At 30.9% G+C, this 23,669-nt stretch overlaps 2 protein-coding genes across 2 annotated transcripts; both read right to left on the bottom strand.

Annotated features, from left to right (window-relative positions):
- Nucleotides 1-6: 6 nt before the first annotated feature.
- On the bottom strand, nt 7-1,651 carry LOC126553617 (zinc finger MYM-type protein 1-like; the record flags this gene model as incomplete). The annotated part of the gene is made up of 6 exons (XM_050208762.1): nt 1,643-1,651; nt 1,434-1,555; nt 985-1,353; nt 431-924; nt 204-362; nt 7-72 (listed from the first exon to the last, which is right to left on the bottom strand). Coding segments are annotated over exons 4-6 (654 nt in total), but the record flags the coding sequence as incomplete, so codon positions are not given.
- Nucleotides 1,652-22,811: 21,160 nt separating this feature from the next.
- Nucleotides 22,812-23,669, bottom strand: LOC126553630 (uncharacterized). The gene has a single exon (XM_050208773.1). The coding sequence runs from the start codon at nt 23,667-23,669 to the stop codon at nt 22,812-22,814; it is 858 nt and encodes a 285-aa protein (XP_050064730.1).

Genomic DNA, 23,669 nt, shown 5'->3' with positions numbered 1-23,669 from the left:
ATTAGCACGGTGTATTTGCCTTTTGTTTATTCTTTTTGCTACAATTTGAAAATCTAGAACTTCAGCCATTTTCTAAATTAAAAGAAAAAATTTAAATACTCTTAACTGTATTTATAAATATGATTTTAAGAAGCAAACTAGTGATTTTAATTAATTAAAATATTGTAAAAACATAATATATATTAATCATTAATGTTAGTTACTTGAGCCTCATTAAATATTTTTTTAAATTCAGGTTCAATATTAGTTCTTAGTTCTTTAAGAGCATTAACACTATCTTCTGCTAAACCAACCATTTCTTTTAAATCAATGTCTTTGCTTTGTAGTTGTTTGCACAATAACAGCCCATATGAAAATAAAACCTATTAAAAAACAAATAAACGTTTAATTTTTAATTGAACTACATGATTTAATATATTGATTTAGGTACTTTTATAATTTGTACTGATATAAGAAATTCTGAGTCCATTGTATTTCTTAACATATTAGCTTCAACTGCAGTTACATCTTTCCAACTTGACATAGTTTCTAATGAAACTACAACGTATGGAAATAACTGAACAAAATCATTAACGGCATCATACCTTTGAATCCATCTGGTTGCACATAAACGTTTTAATGATTTTATGCTTGGTATCAAATCACTATTACTAATAGCTTCAAAAAGTGCATTTTTGCGTTTAGGTGTATTAAAAAAACAATACAATTTTTCAATGACCCCAAGACAATTTCGAATTGGTTGTAAATCACACGCAGAGGATACTGCCAAGTTTAAGGAATGGGCCACACAGTGCACGTACAATGCCTTAGGATACTTTGCTTGTATAATATATTTTACTCCTTTAAATTGCCCGGACATATTCGCAGCCCCATCATACCCTTGGCCATACAACAAATCACAGTTAATACCACTAACATTGAGACCTGAAAAAAAAACTTATTTAATAACTATTGTTTAAAATAGTAATATTTATTTTAAATTACCATTAAGAATTGCAGATGCTAAATCAACTCCTGTTAAACTATGTATCTCAACAAACTTGATAAAATCTTCATTGATTTGTACATCATTCTCCGTTCCACTTAAGTATCTTACACATATTGTGAGTTGTTCTGTAACTGAAATGTCTGTTGTTTCATCAGCCAAGACTGAGAAACATTTGGATGCATTGATTTTTTCAACAATTTTCTTTAATAATAAATCACCACATATAGCTATCACTTCATTTTGTATCCAAGGGCTTAAATATTTATTACATGAATCTGATTCAAGGAATGATCTAATACAATTGTCGTCTTTTACTTTATATTTTAAAATTTCTCGGAAATTCCCTTCATTTTTAGCTGATGCTGCTATATAATTTATATTAAAAAAATAAAAATAAATTAATAAACAAATAGGTAATTTAAAAAATATAAGATCATTAATTTACATGTAAAGTCAATTGGGCCAAAATCCCTATGTCCCCGAAGAGCAATTTCTTGTTTGCCACATAAAATTATGCATTCTACGATTGGTAAAAGCCTTTTTCTATTAGCAATTATCTGTTTCGACCTGTAAAATAAATAATAATGATACCTGTTACCTATTATATTCATATATAATCATAATATGTTATTAGTATACTTAGATATATTTTACCTGTCATCATCCAAAGCATCAACAATTGATTTTTATTTTTTTAGAAAAAACACTTAAAAAATTATTAGCTTTCAAAGCAGCAGTTTTATGGTATTCCAATGATGAATGTTTATTAAAACCCTTTTATAAAAAATTAAATATAACAATATGTATAAATACATTATATTATTATGAGTAATAATTGTAATATTAAAATTAAATTTAAAATAATTAATAAAATTACTTCTTTAGCCTTTTTCCAATTGTTAAATGGTTCAGAGGATATAAAACCTAGTTTTTGATTTCCTACACCACCACATTTAGCAAAAACCACGCAAAATCGACAAAATGCACCAGATTTTATTTCGGAATACAGTAACCAACTGTATGTAGTTAACCAGTGGTGTTGAAACTTTAATTTTCGTTCTTTATTAGGTTCTAGTATAGGAAACAAGTAAGAAACAGGCGGAATCCATGCATTTGTGAGAACCTAGAAAATGGACAGTAATAAAATTCACAATAATATACAATTTAATATAATAACATAAAATAAATTAACAACTTACTATATGTTTTTCACGATCAGTTAAGTTGCGATCCAGTTTTATAAACATACCAACATCATTAACTCGGGACAAAACAACATTTGAGGACGATGTACCTATAGTAATTATGTTTTAAAAGAAAATATTTTGTACATAATGAGTAATGGGCAATAGCTCATTAGCATGACTAGGTGATATTAAAAATATTTTTACAATACTCGGTTATTATTTAAAAATATATACCTATTACCTTCAGGTAATTATTTAGTATAACTTCAAAGCAAACGCGTACATACAATATGTATATGGTAATATATTAAATACAATTTAATAAAAGATATAAAGAGAAATTTATTTTTACCATATTAATCATTTTTTGTACCTAGGTCCTAGGTTGATAATATAATATATTAAATATTTACCTGGTTCCTCCAAGTTAATTGTATCACAAATTAGTGATGATTCTTCTTCTACTATTGGAATAGCAGGCACGGAACTTCTTTTATTCGTATTAGTAGAAAAATATTCATTTATTCTTTTCATTTTTATTGTTTTATTATAAAACACTAACAACACTGTTATACATATACATCGCATAACTTAACATTTCACACCAATTTTCTTGTTTTTCGTCACTAAAGTTCCTCAAATATTCCTTTAATGTTTTATGGCTACGTTCCAGAGCACCATTGGTCATTGGTGAATAAGCTGTGGTTTGTATTTTATTAATTTTTAATAATTTGCACATCTGTTTAAATTACGATGATAAAAAATTTGAACCTTGATCACTTAATATATTTGTAGGAATTCCGAAATAACAAACGAATTTTTCTACAAATGTCTTAGCCAGGGTTGGGCAAATGATTGTATAAAAGTTTTATACGTGTCAACGTATTATACGTAACGTATTATACGTTTTATACGGTATAAAACAATAAAACCTTATGTTTTTTTAAAAATAATACCTAAATATCATTAGTTTATACTTAATAGTTATAGGTGTTATATAGTGATTAAAATAATAATCTTTGTAGTTTTTTACACTTATTGTTGATATTTTTTTAATTTTTATTAACAATATTAACTTTATTTAAATAAACACAAGTACAAAACTAAATACCTAACTTGAGAAAATATGTTTATTGTTAATTGTTATACATGTTCTTTCATTATATGTTTGTTAGTAATTTTGACTTTTAACTTTTAAGATACAATTTATTATTTAACATAGATAGGTTCTTATTCATTATTTATTTATATATTATATTAAGTATTCAAAATTAAAATCAAATAATTAAGGTATTTTTCAGTTTTCTTATTATTAAATATTAATAATCTTTGGTAGAGTTTATATGCTTTTCTTCAATTTTAAGTGCATAGTAAACACCTAAAAGCTTCTTTGACCTTTCTCCTTCTAGTCTGTTTCGTAAGGGATTGTGGACATATGACCAATTAGAAAATATTCTTTCTAATTGTGCTGTGGATGCTGGAAGATTCAAAAGTTTTTCTGCCATGTTTGATAAATCTTGATGTTTGTTTTTAGCTAGAGACCAAAATGCACCAGGAGTTAACTGTTGTTTCTCAAAAAGAATTCCAAAAATACCAGACTTTAATTTATATTCATGTAAGCTATTCAATCCATTATCACTTAATGTAGACAGTAAAAAATGTTCTACAATATCAACATGCGATTTATTGTTGCTGTCTTGACTAAATTTTAGTCCTTGATAAATAGGATGCAAAAAATTAGCAGTCAATGAAAATTCAGATAATGCATTATCCTTTCTTTTATTTAAGCTGTTTAAGAAAGTTTTATTATTTTTAAAATCATCTGGTAATGTTAATGTAAGCCATAACTCAGCTGCATCTGCAATATTAGTTGTTGAAGATTGACATTTATTGATTAACTGGCATATTGGATCAAAAAGTATAACTGAATCTGAAACATTTTTAATAAAAATTTCATCAATTAACAGTTGTTTAATAGAATTGTCAATTTTGTAGTCTCCATTAACCAAAATTTTTTTCATAGCTGGTAAATTTTTCTGCAAGTTAACAAAACTATCACGATATGAACACCATCGTGTATCACATGGTAACTGGATACGAAAACCACCATTTTTAACCAACTCTTTTTCTAAATCTGGTCCATGAAATTCTTTGAGTACCTGTTTTACTTGACTACTTATACGAGATGCAACAAGATCTTTTGCTAACAAGTTCCCTGTATGCGAATTACAAGTTAAATGCCATATACTAGCTAAACGTCCCATTTTCATCATGTTGGCTGCGTTGTCTGTAATGACTGCATATATTTCTGTATTATATTTTTCTTTTGCCAAAGTTACACATACTTCCACAATTTTGGCAAGTTCAGTTCCGGTTTCACTTACTCCAGTAAAATCAAATGATTCTAAAAATAAAGTTTCACCTGTAGCTGCATGGAGCATGCAGGCTACATTTTTTGTATTTGCATTTTCATTTTTCCATCCATCAATAAGTAATGCAGAAGAAAGTCTGAATTTTTTGTTTTCACATAATTTTGAATGCACATCGTTCAATAATCTTCCTGATAATACTTTTCTTGATGGAGGTTTGTATGATGGGCGAAGGGCTTTACAAAAATTTTTAAAATGCATGGAATCCACTACACTAAACGGTATATTACAACCAAAAAACAGTTTGGCTAACATGATATTACAGATATCAATTTGAGCTGGTGTAATTTGATCACAAAATAGTTTAAGTGGTCCAAGTCCTGTATTTTTAGTTTTTGTAATGTTGCATATTTTATTACTTGAGCTGGATGAACTTTTTTCAATGCCCAAATCTGTAGATTGACTAGATTGATAAGATTGATTAGATTGAATTTCATCATTTTCAACCAAGACATATGACTGAGATGTATTTAAGTTTAACTCTGAGGACAAAATGGAAAAATCATCACTAGAACATATAGATATAGTACTGTCATATTTTTGAGATGGAACATGTTCTAAATTTTTTGAGGGTTCTACTGCCAAATCAAATGTTCTATTAGAAGTATTAATGTTTGGTTCCAAACAATTGTCTGGATCGTCTTCAAATTCTTGAGAATCAAATGAGTTTCCCTTAATTTTTTTTTCTTTCGTTTCTATCTGCCTTTAAGTGTGTTATACTACTTTCTGAACTTGTCAAGGAAGAACTCTTAGTTTTATTTGAACCATCACAATATAAACACATATTTCTGTGAGATTTTAATCTCTCTGCACTTGTGTTTTTTAAGACTTTTTGGCAAATCAAGCAAAGAGCATTGAACTTATTACCTGAAAAAAAGAACAAAATATAAAGATATTATAACTTATAATTAAAATGTTGACATTTTTAATATTTAATAAGAAATAATTTATAATAATTACCATTTTTTTCATCTTGGATTCTTCGAAATCCTAGACTCCAAATATTATGTTGTGGACGTCCTACAAAAACCGACATAGTATCAATGTTAAAATTATACAAATTATCACAATTTTACATTTATTACTAAGGCGTACTTACTAGTTACTACTTACTGAATGACTTAATTAACTATGAAGTATTGAAGTATGAATTATTATGATATGATATAGACGATATAGTAATGACGGTGATTGCATAATCATTATATCATTCAAGATAGATAAAAAACATTGTTTATCTATCTCTATGGATATTATCTGTGGATATACTAAATACAGTGTAGCCAACGTGCAATGACTATCAAAAATGTACCATATTATGAATTGGGGTAATAAAATGATAGTAACTGTTATCAGAAAACAGATTTTGTACCTATGTATAAAACATACGTATAATTGGACGTTTAATACGTGAGGTATAATACGTATAATACGTAGTATAATACATCAATTATACATACGGGTATAATACGTCCCAACCCTGGTCTTAGCTATAGTCGCTGCATCCGTGGTTTTTAAAGGATATGCCGCCGAAAATTTAGTTAAATCATCTTGAAGGGTTAAAATGTGCATGTAATCATTCCTTGATTTCGTCAGAGGTCCTACTATATCTAAAGCTACTCTTTCGAATGCTCTCGATGAAGTAGTGGTAATTACCAAAGGTTGTTTACTTTTCCGTTTTTCTTAATAATTTGACACGGTTTGCAATTGTTAATATAGTTCTTAACTTCTCTTTTCATGCCTTTCCATTGTACCCATTGACGCAACCGTTTTACTGTTCTAGAAACTCCCTGATGTCCCCCTATGCACGTCATATGTTGTTCTTCAATTAATGCTTTTTTTACTTCATCGGAAATTTTGTAATCTGTATATATTTTTACTTTAATATCAGTACCTTTGCAAATGTATCGTAACATACTCCGAACTATATCATAATAAAGGTCAGACATTATTTTTGGAATTGCTAAAACTGTAATTTTTTCCTTAACGCATACGTTTTTTACATTAATTAACGTTTCGTATAGTATTTGATACGTTGGACTTTGATTAAACGATTCTTCCGTAAAAGCATATAAATATTTCCTACCACTATCACGTACTACTACGACCTCCTTCACCTTTGTGCTTCTGAATACCTGGCTACCTATGTGACCTAATTGATTAATATACTCGCGTAATACATTAAATTTTAATTGAACATCTGCCGTTATAGTAAAAAGTATATCATAATCGTTCGGAATATCATTATATGTTTCATTAATTTCTTCGATATTATTATTTATATACACATTGTTGTTATTCATAAATTCTTCGAACGACATTTTATTCAATTTTTCTATTACGCATATACGCGATAATGCATCTGCATTACTGTGTTCCGTGCCCGGTTTATACACTATCTCGTAGTCGAATTCCTGTAATAATATACGCCACCGTGCTAACCTTGAGTTCATGTGTGATACGTTAAATAGCCAAACTAGTGGCCTGTGATCCGTAATTATTTTAAATCGTTTTCCCCATAAGTAAGGCCTAAAATGTTTAATACCAAAAACGATACCCAAACATTCTTTTTCGATTGTAGAATAGTTTACTTCACTTGTATTCAGAACTCTCGACGCATAAGCAATTGGTTTATCATTACCCATTTCCCCTTGAGACAGTACACAACCTACAGCGTAATTCGAAGCATCGGAAGCTAATAAAAACTCCTTGTCGAAATCCGGGTACCGTAAAAGGGGGTGATTAGGGTCAATTTTAAAGGTTTTTTGAGAATATCTCTTAGAGTTTTTAACATAGGTTCATTATTTTTTTTTTTAATGAAAGGTAAGATGTCTCCCAATATAATTTTTTATAAAAAAATACATTCGCATAACCGAATTTTTTTTATATTTTTTTAAAAATGTGACCCTATTCATACCCACTATGGGGTGAATAGGGTCACATGATTATTTTGCTCTAAAAACCTATTCACACTATCCCAGAGGTTAATAGGGTCAGAAATATAAATTTTTAAAAATGTTAAGTTATACCTATAAAATGTATTGATCAGTGAAAAATAGTTTAAAGTAGTAGAAATGAAAAAAAACACAATTGAAGTTTAAATTAATGAATACAGTTCTTTAATTTTTGAATTAATAATATAATGTTTGAGCAATAAACAGATAATTATATTTTTTTAACAATAGAAAATAAGCACCTTCATATAAAAAATAAAAATAAACAACACTGGCTTTTTAAAGTATTTTCTTAAACGCGTTATTTATTACGCATTATAATATTTTCTTTTTTTATAATACTTCCTAATTTAACAATTTATTCAGTCCTTGAATTAACAACATGTGGTTATGATATTTTTTAACAATACCAAATAAATAACCTCATATAACAATAAAAATAAACAAAACTGACTTAAATAAGAATTTTTCTTAACATAATAATACTTTCTGTTTTTAATCAAACTTAACAAATTAATACAATTCTTAAACAATTAATAAATAGGTAGATATGTAATATAACAATCCAGTCTTTAAATTTACTTTAGATAGGTCATGACATTTTTAAATAATACTAAATAAGCACATAAAACAACAAAAAAACAATAAAACTTAACATAGGTAACTTTTTACTACCTAGGTATTATATACTGTTTAAAATATCACTTAGTTTCACAGTAAATTGCATTCGACCCCTGCGCAGAATCTTTGGTGGAGGAACTATCATTACAATATCATCTAGCTTAAATGTGTAGAAGTCAATGATATCTGGAAATATATATATAGGTTCTTTGGTTTCATCGTTGTAGCTACTTGAGAAGTTACTTGATCTGGTAAATGACCCTTCATAAAGTTCACCTTTTTGTAATATTTGTATGATTTTAACAAAATATAATTTCTTAGTTTCACCATACTTAACCACGACCCATGTGCCTTCTTTGATATTATTTTTTATAATAATATTAGACATTTGACCCACATTAATTAAATCTGAGCTTGAGCTTTGTTGATCTTCTTTGGCCTCATTAACTATCATTTCAATGTCCACTGGTGTATCAGCTTCATCAAAGTTTTCTTCTCCTGGGTCATCCTCACTTTCAGAAATATTAAAATCATTGCCTTTTATGCTTTTTCCTGGTTGAACCTTTAATCTTTTCTTCCTTTGTTTCTTAGTTGTGTCAGGTGTTCCATATCTTGATTCTTTCAAAAATGTAGTTAAATTTTCTGACACTAAAGAAATGTCATTTATTGATGAATTATCATTTTCAGTATCTGGTGGCAACATATTTAAAACTCTATTTCTGTTTAGTGGGTATATTCCAGTTTTTTCAAATCCTGCTTTAATATTTTCCCCATTTTTAGTAACAAGTGTACATAATGTGTTTTTAAGTAAGGATGGAAAACAATCTTTATTAATACTTGCAGCCATTTTACCATTTCTACTACATGTTTTCCAATTTTCAAGAACATTTCTCCATGCTCCTTTCAATGGTCGAAAAAAGGCAACGTCAAGAGGCTGTGTTAAATGTGTTGAATTTGGTGGTAGAAAAATAAAGTCAATAGAATGGTTTTCACTTAATCGTATAACTTCATTTGATAAATGTGAACTAAGATTATCTCCAATTATAACTTTTTTTCCATTTAATCGTCTGCAGTGTGGAATTATTATTTTAGTATACCATTCCAAGAACAATTGGCCATCAATCCAACCTGAAGGAGACCTGTTATACCTGGTACCTGGAGGACCACCTTCAGTCCAGGTATCATATAAATGAGCAGACTTATAAATAACATACGGAGGAAGTAGTTGGCCATCCGCTGATGCAGCAAACATAACAGATGTAGCAGATTTTGACTGATTCATGACTCGTTCAGGATATTTTGCGCCTCTTTTACATATGACCTTTTTTCGTCCAGGATCATCTGATAAATTGGTTTCATCATAATTTATTATATTGCTAGGCGGAACTCCCTCTAGAGTTTGAGATAAATTATCAAAATATTCATTTATTATATTTTTACTAACTGCAGCTCGGCTTCTTTTAATGTTTTGACACATACGTTGAGAGATTCTATCTTTGTGTCGCTTTAAAAACGATTTTACCCAATCTATACCAGGATAATTATTTTTAAAGCGTTTTACATTACAGCGAATTTGATCTAAGTGATATTTAACAAACATTCTTAGTTCTAGTTCTGATATTGGATAACCCCAATCAGCACATTTAATTATGTTGGTCACTAACGTTTTCTCCATACTCTCAGGAAGAGTAGTTTGACCACCAATATTGTTTACTACCACATTATTGTTAATCTTGTATTTTTTATAGTAGCGTTGCAGTACACTGTAGGGTATTTCAGTAGTTTTGGCAACTGACCTGATTGAGTTACCCTGTTGGATAAGGATGAGAGCTTGGTTTATTGCTTTAGGTTCATGCCACTTATGTCGTTTGCATCTAAGATCGGGTATATATTCACGAGGCATTTCTAAAACAAAAAACAACAAAAATAACTTGTTGTTTAGACATATACACTATATAATTGTTTAAACACATATATTGTTATTTTCTACCAATAACAACCTACACATTTGAATCCAAATAAAAAAAAATCCACCAAAAACCAAAATATATTACGTACGTAGGAAGAAATCTATAGGTACCAATTAATATATACACACTGACCCTATTCACCCCAAAATCAATTTTTTTTTTGTTTTTTTTTTTTAGATTTTTAAAAATAATATAAATATCTATAATATTTGAACGAAAGAAATATTTTCGTGTTCAAAATATGTTTAAGTAACTTAAAAAACTTATTTCAAGCACTGTACTTACTTTGATCTGCGATTTCCACATAAAGTTTGTTGAGCTGTGGAAATTCAACACATGATAAGGTTCAGACTGCACTATCTACTGATAATAGAAAAAAATCATATCATATGATTGTGACATATCTATAATTTTGTAATGTGTCTCTAGTTTCCAAAGACATATTAACATTATTGATATCATTATTATTTTATTTGTTATCACATTAAATAAGAAAAATACAAAACACTGACCCGATTCACCTCCATGACCCTACTCACCCCTTTTTACGGTACTGTAATATTGGTTCTCTAGTCAAAATATCTTTCAATTTTTCGAATGCGTATTGTTGTGCAACTCCCCATACAAATTTTGTATTTTTCTTAAGTAACGAAGTTAAAGGCTTCGCGATTTTCGCATATTCCTCAATAAACCGCCTATAGTAACCTGTTAATCCCAAAAATGCCTTAATGTCAGTCGTATTTTTCGGTATTGGTACTTTTTTTACGCATTCTACTTTCCCTTCGTCGGGTTGTACCCCCTCGGCTGATAATTTGTGTCCTAAAAATACTACTTCCTTCCTTAAAAAGTGACATTTACGAGGTTGTAATTTCAAATTGTTTTCCCTAAGCTTCACAAAAATAAACTGTAATTTCTTAATCATAGAACTAAGTGACTCAGCACTTATTACAATATCATCCAAATACGCGTACATATTTAGGTCTTCACAGCCTGTCAGTAATGCATGCATTAATTCCGAAAAAACCGCTGGCGCTGTTTTTAAACCGAAAGGCATTTTCAGCCATTCCCAATGACCCGTAGAGGTCGAAAATGCTGTTTTATGTGTGTCCCCGGGATGTATCGCAATTTGATGATAGCCATTGGCAAAATCTAACGTGGAAAAGTACTTCGCATGACCTAACTTATCTAGAATATCAGTAATTAAAGGAAGTGGCCAAGAGTTTCCTTCCGTAATTAAATTTAGTTTTCTGAAATCCACGCATAATCGATATTTCTTTTCACCGTCTATCCCTACTTTTTTTGGAACTAAAATCAACGGATGATTCCACGGTGAATTGCTTTTTACTATTACTTGTTGTTGTTCTAAAATTGCGACCTGTCTATTTATCTCTTTTTTTTGTTGTTCAGCCAATCTATATTGACGTGTATTAATAGGTGGGTGATTAAGTGGTGTCTTAATTTTGTGTGTCACGAGATTCGTACCAATAATCTTATCTCCTTCTACAAAAAACACGTCTGAAAATTCATAACATAAATCCGATAAAACCTTAAGTTCTTCTTCGTTAAGATGATCAGTTACTAACTTTTCCGCAATTATTTTAACTCTGTCCGAAAATTTAATTAATTCTGACCTACTATTACTATCAGTTTCAAAGTACATGATTGCTTTATCATTACTATTTTCACCTATTAAATCGGTCTCAATAACCTCCGTATCTGTATATAAATCCCAATTAATTTCGTTCATTTTAAACTCCTGCAAACTAACACAGTTTTTTGAAATATTAATAACATTTGCCATGATTGCATTATTTTCACATAATGATATAGTATTTCCTAACCATATTGATTTGGATAAATTTTGCTTATTAATTACGACCGAATCGCCATTATTAATGTTTTCATTTGAAACCGAAATAGTTAACAAATTATTCGATCTCGGTGGTAAGCTTATCATATTTTCTTTATTTTGCTGCCTATCAATTATCATTTCGCCTTTCCTTAAATTAAGTGTTACATCATTATCGCTAAAAAACGGTATACCAAGAATTCCGGTCATTGAACCTGGAAACTTATCATCGACTACGTGAAAAACTGTATCGAAATAATTATTTTTATCAATAATCAAATTGATTTTAATAATGCCTAAAGTTTTTATCGAATTCTCGTTAATACCTATTAATGTAGTTGATGTAGCTTCAACCGGTACATTATTTTTTATCGCCGATAATTTAATGATGTTCAAATCTGCGCCTGTATCAATTAAAAACATATTTTCTTTTCCCATTAAAGCACTTGATTCAATTTTAATCTGATTATTATTAATTAACGAAATTACTTCTTTATTTGCTCCGTGTTTTAACATAAGTATTGACCTATTTTTAATATCGCCTATCGTTTTTATTGTCGCTGAGGACGATGAACCTTCACTATTTTTCGATTTTTGTTCGTTATTGTACTTAAGTTTACGGCAATCCTTAACTATGTGACCCGGTTTTTTACAATAATTACATAAAATTTGTGAATATGAAGTACTACTACTACCGTATTCTTTTTTTACTATCGACTCGTTTTTCGCGCTGTAGTTCGTATTACTCTTAGGTTTTTTACATTCCCTACTTAGATGACCGTAACCTTCGCAATTAAAACACTTAGGTTTTGAAAAAGTAGAAGTGTTAGGTTTGTCAAATTTTGGTTTTAAATTTTCCAACGCCTGTTCTTCTTCTAATGCTGCCTTAATCATTTCTTCAAGACTACCTAATTTCATTGCCCTCAATACTGTTCTAATTTGAAAATATAGTCCGTCTACAAAAATATTTTGCGCTTGCGTTGTCAATACCTTAGAAATAGTTTTACTTTCCGTAGTAGATTTATCCTTTGTCATTTCGTTAATTAATCTATATAGAGCTAATTCTACCCTACCTGCATAGTCTTGGACTTTTTCAAATTTAGCCTGCGTAATTGAATTAAGTTGTTTTGATAAATATGTCTCCGAAAAATTGTTCCCAAAATTCGCTCTAAGGACTGTTATCAAATCTTTATAATTTGCTATTGTTTTATGTTTGCGTAATACATAACTCTTTGCCAGATAAATTGCATAGTAACGCTTCTAATACGTCATTAACAATTGCATCCTCAATATGTTTAAAAACGAACTCGCATTTTTTTTCGAAAAGATTTAAATCTTGGGATGGTAATCCTGCAAATTCTGGCAGCATCCTAATCGCGCTATCAAAACTTAACTTGCTCATTTTAATAAGTTCTATTTGTTCCGTTAAAACTCCTAAGTGTGCTAGGTAATTATTTCTTTGTTCACCTGCTTTGACCCTACTAGCTAAATTGAAAAACCACTCTAATTCTGTATCTATTTCTGACATAAATAAAATATTATATTACCATAAAAATTGCATGTTAAATTCTTTGACTCGATTGATGATTGAATTGGTGTAGATGTTGATTGCAGTTGAATTCTATTGTTGATTGAAGTTGACTCGACTGTTGATTGAAGTCGACTTGATTTTCTGATTGTAGTTGACTTGATTTTCTGATTGTAGTTGACTTGATTTTCTGATTGTAGTTGACTTGATTTTCTGAATGCAGTTGAATTGTTGATTGAAGTTGACTTGATTTTCTGATTGTAGTCAAATTGTTGATTTCGTTGAATTCGGATTTAGAAAGACGTTGTTTTTTTTTTCTTATTCAATTTGTAGCTTAAAACATTCGACACACCGCTGCCACCAAAATGTTGTAACGTGTCCGCTTCAGCACTCGAAATAGAATGAGATGTATAATAAAAAATACACAATTGTTTGTATTATTCAAAGTATTTATTTATTAAAACATAACAAACGTCTGTTCTGGATTTAAAAGTACATACTCTCGTCGTCTCTCGTATTCGACTCCCCGAGTTTGTCTAACACTTTCCTAATTATGCTATTCGGAGTCACCTTATTATGATGACGTCCGTACGATCTCAAAGTGTACTCTATTTCTAGTCATCACCTTTGACCTGCGCACACGCTTTCCTATAATATGGACTTTTAACAAAGTCAACGAATGTCAGTACATACATACTTATACATATTACTTATATACTAATAATAAGGATTATTACAGCGCATAGGTTAATTTTTTAATAAGTGAGCAGGAACTGCTTCTACAGATTTTTCATCGTCAAAACTAACAATGGTCCACATATTTTTGATTTTTGTATTGAAATAAATATACATAATTAAAATACATATTTTAATTTAAATTGACAAATTATTATCTGTGAATTCATAAAAATAGAAATAGTACACACTTATGTATGTATTATATAAATTGCTTAATTTATTGTTTCTATTATTAGTAATTTAATGTTGAAAGAATATTTTCCCCATATAATCCTAATATTCTATGTATTTCAGATATCTCATATCATTAGAATATTATTAAAAGTTAATATTTTTAACTAATTAACTAACTAATTGTTCAAGTTTAAGAAATTGTACAAAACAATATAATTTAATCAAATAAATTCTTATCCTTCAATTTAGTAGGTATTTTATTTATAAGATTTACATCATCCAATTTATTTAAAGAAGTTTTACTTTAACAATTAGTATAAACTTTCATCAATACTATTACATAATTATAGATACAAGTTTGAAGTCAACATAAAAAAAATATACCTTTACATAAAATATATTTTTAATTTACAAAAAAATGAAAACATTACAATACTGTGTGTAGTAAAGGAATAGCTATAAAGCTATTGTTTCTAGGAAATATCATTATTTTATTTTTAATATCACTTATAAGCCAGTAATCAAAATCATCCGATAATTGTTGAACATCATATATGCCGAGGAGTGATGACTTAATTGGTTGTGTGTAAAAATTTTTTTTTTCATGAATTTTTTTCCAATTAAAACAATCTCTCCAGTTTCTTTTAAATGAGCAATATTGAATAATTTGACAATATCATCATTATTGGTACAAAAATATGACTCAGCATCAACTTTAAATTTAATTTTGAAGTTGTCTTTAACTAATATACTATATTGTGGATTAATTGTTATATTTTCCACTAAAGGCCCTCTATTATGAGGTCCTAAAGTAATACTGGTTTTCGGGTTCGTTTTAGTAGGTTGGATAACAAAATTACTTCCTTCGTGATATCTTTTTACAATTTGTTGTAATGGCTTATCAGGCTTTCTAAGCATTGTCTTTAGAACTTTCATGTAATTTTCAAAAGAAAATGCACTGCATACATCTAAGATAATCATCAACTAAATGGATTAGACCATGAACATTACTAGATATCAAATGTTTTCCATAATTTTGTTCAAACGATTTTACAAAATATTCTAAAAGATCTCGTGCATATTGGACATATTTACTAAAACCCGGTGTTAAAAGTATAGTCATAGCTATACTTAAAGCAATAAAGTTTTTAAAGCAGTGATCATTCAACACTTTATCCAATACTATTGGTCCAATATATAATAAAAAAGACCTAAACTCAGTTGCTTTCCATCGAGCTACTTCATATAATGTTCTAGGTTTTCTGGAAAACTCGGATACAAAAACAGGTTTTAAATTTAGTATTAGTTCTGATAATTAGTTAATTTTCCATGAAGGCAAACGAACATTTAACAGGATAACTGCCATGTGTAACATACATGATACGCTTTTGTATTGCCAAATATTAATACAATTTATTACAATGTTTGTCCAACACGCTATACCACAATAATCAAATCACATTTACGTGTACCCATTTTGGCGCACGGTGTAACTAATGTCAATGAATCGAATGTACCTTATATGGTACATGTGGCTCAATAATAATGTTCAGCCGTGTACCAAAAAAGGTACACATAGCAACATGTTAAAAACTTAATGTTAGGTAAAGTCATGGCAGTTAACCTGTTAAGGGGCCTTTCATCCATAACATTAAAAGTTTTTTTACTACACCCAAACAGACCAAGTGCATATAATCTAATGAAAACCCTTTAACGATATCAAATCCGGGTATTTTTACCATACTCGAATTATTAGAAAATACATGATGACTAATCTCAGGTTGTTGAACATAATCAAGATGTGTCCTTTCAGATGGTCGGTTAGATGATTCAGAATAAGGAAAGCACAACCGATTTTCAATATATTCTCCTTCAATTTTACAACGTGTCTAAGAATAAAATCCATATTATGTCCTTTAATTTTTAAAACAAAAAATTTTGCTGGAACATCAATCACAACAAACAACATCCAGCATTACTTTGTAAAATTTACTATTGATGTAAATACCATTTACAATTAATTGTTCAGCATCAGTGACAAAGTCTTTCTGATATTCATTACTGTCATTGGGTTTTTGTGTTCCACAATAAACTCCAATAGGAAAAAAAAGTCAAGTGGCACTCGGGGACTGCCGCGATAAAGCTATTGCATATAACACGAAATAAGAAGTTAATATAATTAATAAAAAAAAAAAAAATAATAATAATATAATATAATATAATATTATTATTATTATTATCATGACAAAATAAATTGTTACAAATAAATGTTTATTTTGTCATGATTATTAATTATTATACTGTATATCGTCGGAGAAACTGCAACACCGCATGTCTCAAGATTTGACAAAATGAATTTGTTTTGTTGGTAGATAACAGTGAATAATATTAAAATAAAATAATAAATAAATGATAACGATTATTATTATTATTATTTATTTTCTCCGTTTTTGTAACATTACGATGATAACGGGTAACGATCACGCTTTTTCGTTACGAAAAATGTATTTTCAGTCTCCACGCCAAACCTGCGATAAAAGCTATGCAATAACTTAAAAAATATAATTAGATTTTTACATGCACTTATCTATTTAAAAATGTTCTTATAAAATATTTTTAAAAAACTATTATTATTTGAAATTACAAAAATTCTAACATAAACTAGATCGTAATTTACTTAACGAAAATATTGATATTATTTACTTTATTACACCCTGTATAATATATTATATAATGTGTAAGTTAAGGTATATATGTATTTTTATAAAATACTTACACATTTTCTTGTAATAGTTCTTCACCAGATGCACTTCCTCCACTTTTCATTTTTTTTTTTATATTATTATATTATATTATAATATATAATATATAATATATAATAATATAATAAATTATATAGCAACTATATTATATCGTCACTGAAACTGCAACACCGCATATCTCAAAATTTGACAAAATGAGTTTGTATTGTTGGTAGATAAGTGAATAATAATAAAAATAATAATAATAATAAAAAAAAAAAAAAAAACGATAACGCAGCATGTCTCATACACTGTGTAATTTTATCATATCCACTATCCAGATATAAATATAATAAAAATGTATATTATAATATAATATAAACCGTATAATTATTAATTAATTATAGGTACATTATTATTACTTGGAAATATATCTGCAAACAATAGCCGCCGACAGCCGACCTTTTATCGCAGATAGCACGGTATGACAATAGATACGGGTCGCCGCGCGGTTGACAGGAGGGGTATTACGGGATTTCGCAGGTAGTGGTCACGCTTTTTCGTTACGAAAAATTTTTTTTCAGTCACCACACCAGGCCTGCGATAAAAGCTATGCAAAGCTTAAAAACATGATTGGAAATTGAACGTATGTATGCCAATGGGATCACGACGTTGAGCCGACAACCAGTAGGCCGACAAGATATTAGGCCAACGGACCTTTGGCCGACAAGATATCAGGGTGACAGATTATCTAAATTAGGTTATATATTAATATAAAATAAAAATGTATTACTAAATTACAATTTGTTATTTATATTTCATATAATCAATATAAATTGTCTAAAAATATTCGTTTTAATAATACAAAATTAAAAAAATAAAATAAAATAATATTCGTTTTAATAATTTGAAATTAAAATAAGTAATAATAATTGCATTTATAGTTTTATATTATAAGCTATACCTTTCAAAAAATCGATGATGGTCCTATTACATTTATCATCAATAATATTATTTAATCTTTTCTTACGAGCAGCATATTTTGGATGTTGTCGAAGCTTTGGTTCACCCGACAATATTAATTCAATTCGACCTAAAATACCAGATTTAATTATTAGTTATAAATTAAATAAATATTATTTTAAATAAATTATACATAACTACACTTGTACTAACCTATTGTGTTCTGTTGTTCTTTTTGCATTTCTGAAATAATATGTAAACATCCAATATGATCCGCTCCAATTAGAGTCTTCCAACGTTTATGCCACGATTCTACTTTGTTTTGAGTTCGAGGTATATCTAGTTCGTTATTATGACTTACTGACCAAAATTCTGGTGGAAATAAGGGTGGAGACCGAGACACTGTTCCGTTTCTAAATGTTCGACGAATTTTACCATTTACATAATTCTCATCAAACCAATTATAAATTTCAACTGGTATATACTGTTTTATTTCATTAAATGCAGTATTATTTCATTTGGTTGTAAAAATGACAATGCAGGAATATATCGTAATTTTAAACTGAAATGTTCATCTGTACCATACTCAGTAACCAATCCACACGATTGAATTTTCCTCCAAACATTTTGTGCCAAATGAAAAAAGCATCCTTTTTGGACACACTCTGGAAATGAACTGTGTATTGCATTTATTGCTGCTTTCTCAAAATCGGTTATTATACATGCTGGATTAAGTTCATAACCGAAGTTATTACCTATCTCAATCAGATCTTGAAATAATTGTTCATAACATTTTTGATTTTTACTTGACATTAATACATAAACTAGGGGAAGAATTCTCGAGTTAATTCCTCCAATTGGTGCGTGAATAGTATACATTTGTAAAAATATATTTGGGACTGTCTTGAAAGTCCCATCCATAATCCAAAATTTAGCTCGTACAAGTTTTTCAATTTCAAATTTAGTTGAAAAAATCAATATTTTATCATTTTCTATTTTTGACTCACGTAATAGAAATATTTCTCCGGCAAAAGTATTTCGTAGGCTTTTAGGAATATTAATTTCTTCTAAATTTGTTGGTTCAGCTGGTAAACATTTTCTTCTTTTACGTTTGATAATTTTCCGTACAGCTTCAGGACGAGGTAAATATGGTTGAATACTTAAAGGTATATTACTAATTACTTCTTGCAAAATTTGCGAAGGTTTATCAAGTGTCGAATGCGCTCGTTTTTTTTTATATTAGTTCGAAAATCTATAACTGTAGCCCTATGTGCTTCGGGTGCATGATTGTGATCTGTAGGCGTTCCACAAAGTGTATGTACACCATTGACACAATCAGTCGTAGCCCTGGCACTACAATTTTCAGTTGTTTCGGCATTTTTCCAATGGACTCTTTTTTCACATTCCCAGTTGTACCGATTTTCACGCACTTTATTTTTGACCATAACATAGCCATTTATAAAAAGTTTGTTGTTCGAAAAAACACACTCCATTATAATAAAACAAATACGACGATGGCACAAACATCACTGATTCAATATAACATTAGAGCATAACACAAATGTATAATATTGGTTCAATATCTTACGAGATATCTTTCGTATCTCAAATATTTGCTTTGATAAATATCGCTATTATTATTATTTGGATAATAATATAATATCATTAATATCTTAATCTTAATAATAATAATACCTATCGTCGGGTCAACAGCCGTCGGGTCAACGGACGCCGGTTTAACGGCCGTCGGCTTACCGTCCTAGTCCCATGCCAATATAGGCCAAAATTGAGTAGAATTGCTCTTAGAAATAGGTTATCCGTCAATACCTACTACAAGTTTAATTTCTTCATTTGAAGTACTATCTAAAAAATGACGCATAATACCATTTTCAATACCAAAGTGATAATATATACCAGGATTGACTTCTTTAATACTATTGTATTGGAGAGGTTTTGTTTTTAACAATGTTCTGGCGTCTTTTGGTAAACCAGAAAAACATTCATGTTTTTTTAAAATAGTTAAAATACCACTAAGTGCAGTATGAGTTATTTTGTTAAGTAAAGCCCACTGTGCTAGTCCTGACTCAAAAGAATTGTTATTAAACTCTATGTCATCAATAATTGGTACGTTAGAATACTGCTGTTTATCAAGTATCTCAGGCCTATCAGTATTTTCTTCATTGCCCAACCTAAATAAAGTATGTTGTCTTTTTTTTCCAGATTCAACATTATAATTAAAACTGCTTGTTATTGGCATATTTCTAACCAAACTATTATTTAATGGTTGAGAGTCTAAATCTGATGATGAACTACCTATAAGTATAAATAATGAAAAATCGTGAACAAAAATGAATCCAAAACACCTTCATAAAATAGCTACCTACACATTATTTATATGGTAATAACCTACTTAAACAACTGAATGGTTTTGGAACAGTATCCAAATTAAAAGCATCTATCTCCTCTTTAATTTTCTTCTCTTGGAACGAGCACTTAGTTTATACATTTTTTTTATCAAAATAATTAACTGTTACCTATAGATATAATAATATAGTAATCAGAGAAGCAATAGTACTAGAACTACAATCAACCACCAACAATCAACATCATACAATTCATAAAAGAAATACGACTATATAACTTAATTTAAGCCACAAAATATCATAATGAAATCACAACTTTGTAAACAAATTTCAAGTTAATGTTAAACTAACAGCCTGAGCAGCCAATGTTTTGTGCAAAGATCAATAAAAAAAAAAATAATAATTATATAATAGTCATTAATGTCTAATAGTCTTAATTATTAAAAAACAATAGAAACAATAAGTACAAACAAATTAACAAAAATTATTTCATACAAAAAAAGAAAAAATAAAAAAACACAAAACTGTGTGATGTACCTACTACAAATTTAATATTCAACAGTCAATACATTTTAATTAAAATTATTGTAGCCAATAAATGTGTAAATACACTAGGTATTCAATTAACATTTATATATTATAAACTTATAAATATTCCTATTATAATAGTATCTAAATAATATTTACATAATTTTTAAAAAATACATGGGTATTAGCTGAGAATTTTAATATTCAAAAGGTGTTCAATAATTATTTGCATTATCTCCTTATGGATTATGGTTATACAAAATTTGAAAATATTAGATATAGAGATTATGTAAATACGTTAAATTATAATTTACCTTCAGGCTGAAATAAAAAAACAATATTATAATGTATAGCAATACAGTGGCGGATTAACCTTCTCGGCGTCCATAGGCACGCTCAGTGTTTACTACCCCCTTTTTTTAATACTATCCAAAAATCGTAATTTGAATACGCTGACACAAATAGTGATATAGCCGTCCCATGAGTAAGAAATGGTTCAATGGTACTATATGGTTGAATAATTATTAATTTACACTTTAGTTCAAATATTATATTACATAATATAAATCTTACAAATTGCAATCGATAAATTAGGTATATAAAGAGTACGAATGGTTTAATGCAGTTCTTTCAGGGCTTTTAATTGGGAAAAATCATTTATCAAGTGGTCAAAGTCTAATTCATTTGTGATGCGGTTCTCAATGCACAGTATGGACAAAGCGTTAAGTTTTTCTTCCAATAAGTTAGCTCGTAAATACATTTTTATTCTTTTTAGCGCGGAAAATGATCTTTCGGCGGTGCAGTTGGATACTGCCATGGAAAGAAACATTCTAAGAGCTATGAAAATATTCGAAAATGTTTGCTCTAGTTTTTGTTCAATAAACTGTTCAAAGTTGGAAATTTCATACTCTTTGAAATGCAGTACCTCAGTTAGAAAATTGTCATCCAAATCATCTTTATACAGCATCTGTAAGTGTTCCGCTTTATTCTTAAATTATATCCGCTTCAAAATTATTCAAATGCTGTAAAAAATCGATTCTTTCAGCCACTTTGTCACGACGCACAAGTAATAATATAATAAATTTATAATATCAATTAATAACAGGAAAGACAAAGAAAAGAAACAGCGAAAGAAAGAAAAACAACAAATGTATGTGACGACGGAAACGAGCTTCTATAATTATAATAATAATAATAATAATAATAATCGTACGCGCACTATGCGTCCGAATAACACGTATAAGATATAGAATGTATACCTCGGAGGTACCGATAGGCAGAATAGGGGAAAAAGTATATATATGTATATATGATAGTATATATATATAGATAATAGTTATAAGACTAGTAAAAAAAAAAGAACAACTCAAATAAACAACTCAGTCGCGGAAACGCATAAAGAAAAGCACGGACTTTGAATTGAACGGCGGCGGGCGGGGATCGATCGTAACGAAGGTTAACGATAGACAAAAACGCCGCCGAAGCTCTCGGTGGTCGTCACCCACGACGCGGGAGCTTCGGGGCTCATCGCCGACTCAGAAACTGGTTCGATTAATCGCTCGGGTGTCCCGATTGATTATCGAACGAGTGGTGATACCTAGGCAAGGGGGTCTAGCGGGTGAGATCGCGGTATTCGTGCGACACGACCGTGTCAACTCTCCCCCCCCAAGCTGATAGACACCTTTGTCTAGAGCCGTGTGGTGCCATCGGGTGCCCCGGGCACCTACAGTTGCGATGGGGGAACTGGCGATTACCGCCCAGTTTCCCACTTGCCAAAACTATTCCCGGTATAGGGCCTCGATATCGACAAGGATGTCGTCACCGCCCACCTCCATTGGTTCGTGTGACACGACCGTTGGAGGGGGGGCCTGACAAGCATCCTCGTCTACGCTCGGGGTCCCCTCCCGGGGAATAGCGTCCACCGGGGTTTCCGGCTGCCGTTCCGGGATCGGGGCTGGAGGCGGTGGCTGTGTCCGTGGTGGGACGTTTGGCGGCTGGGCCCGCGGTTGAACAGCCGTCGGCTGCGTTCGTGGTCGGATGGTTGGCGGCTGTGTCCGTGGTCGGGCGATTGGCGGCTGTGCCCGTGGTTGGGCAGTTGCCGGCTGTGGCCGCGGCTGGACGGTCGGCAGCCTCCGGCGTTGCTGCTGGCTTGGACGCCTGTGCACCGGTGGCAGGGCACTGGCCAGCGCTGGTCCCTGCGCTGCGCGTGCCGGTGGTGGTTGGCGTGCCGGCCGTGGGTGTGACTTCGCCGTTGGCGCCGTGGTCGCCTTCCGGATCGTCCGCTGGGTGTGGCGGACTGGCCCCGGTATTGGCCGACGGTCCGTCGGTGCCGGTGGACTCGCCGGTGCAGCCCTCGCGTGCTCGCGCCACCCGCGCTCGTACGCCGCCCACAGACGAGGGTCGGCCCGTAGCTCCGCCGTGTCCACGTCGCTGATCTGCTGGACCGATAGTCCCTGCGGTGCGTCCGGAGGGAACTCTGCTCCCAGCCCGATCAGCGTCGCCCTGGTCTGCCGCAAGAGGTCGAGTTGGGAGGTGGTCTGCCACACCAAGTCCTCCAGACTCGTCCTCATGTGGCCTCGGCTCGGCCGCCACCGGCTGTCCCGGCCCGTCAGCTGCTCCTCACCTTCGCGTGACAT

This window comes from Aphis gossypii, unplaced genomic scaffold, assembly GCF_020184175.1.
Source record: "Aphis gossypii isolate Hap1 unplaced genomic scaffold, ASM2018417v2 Contig00281_ERROPOS243947, whole genome shotgun sequence".
Lineage (NCBI taxonomy): Eukaryota > Metazoa > Arthropoda > Insecta > Hemiptera > Aphididae > Aphis > Aphis gossypii.
This window is presented reverse-complemented; position numbering and strand designations above follow the sequence as displayed.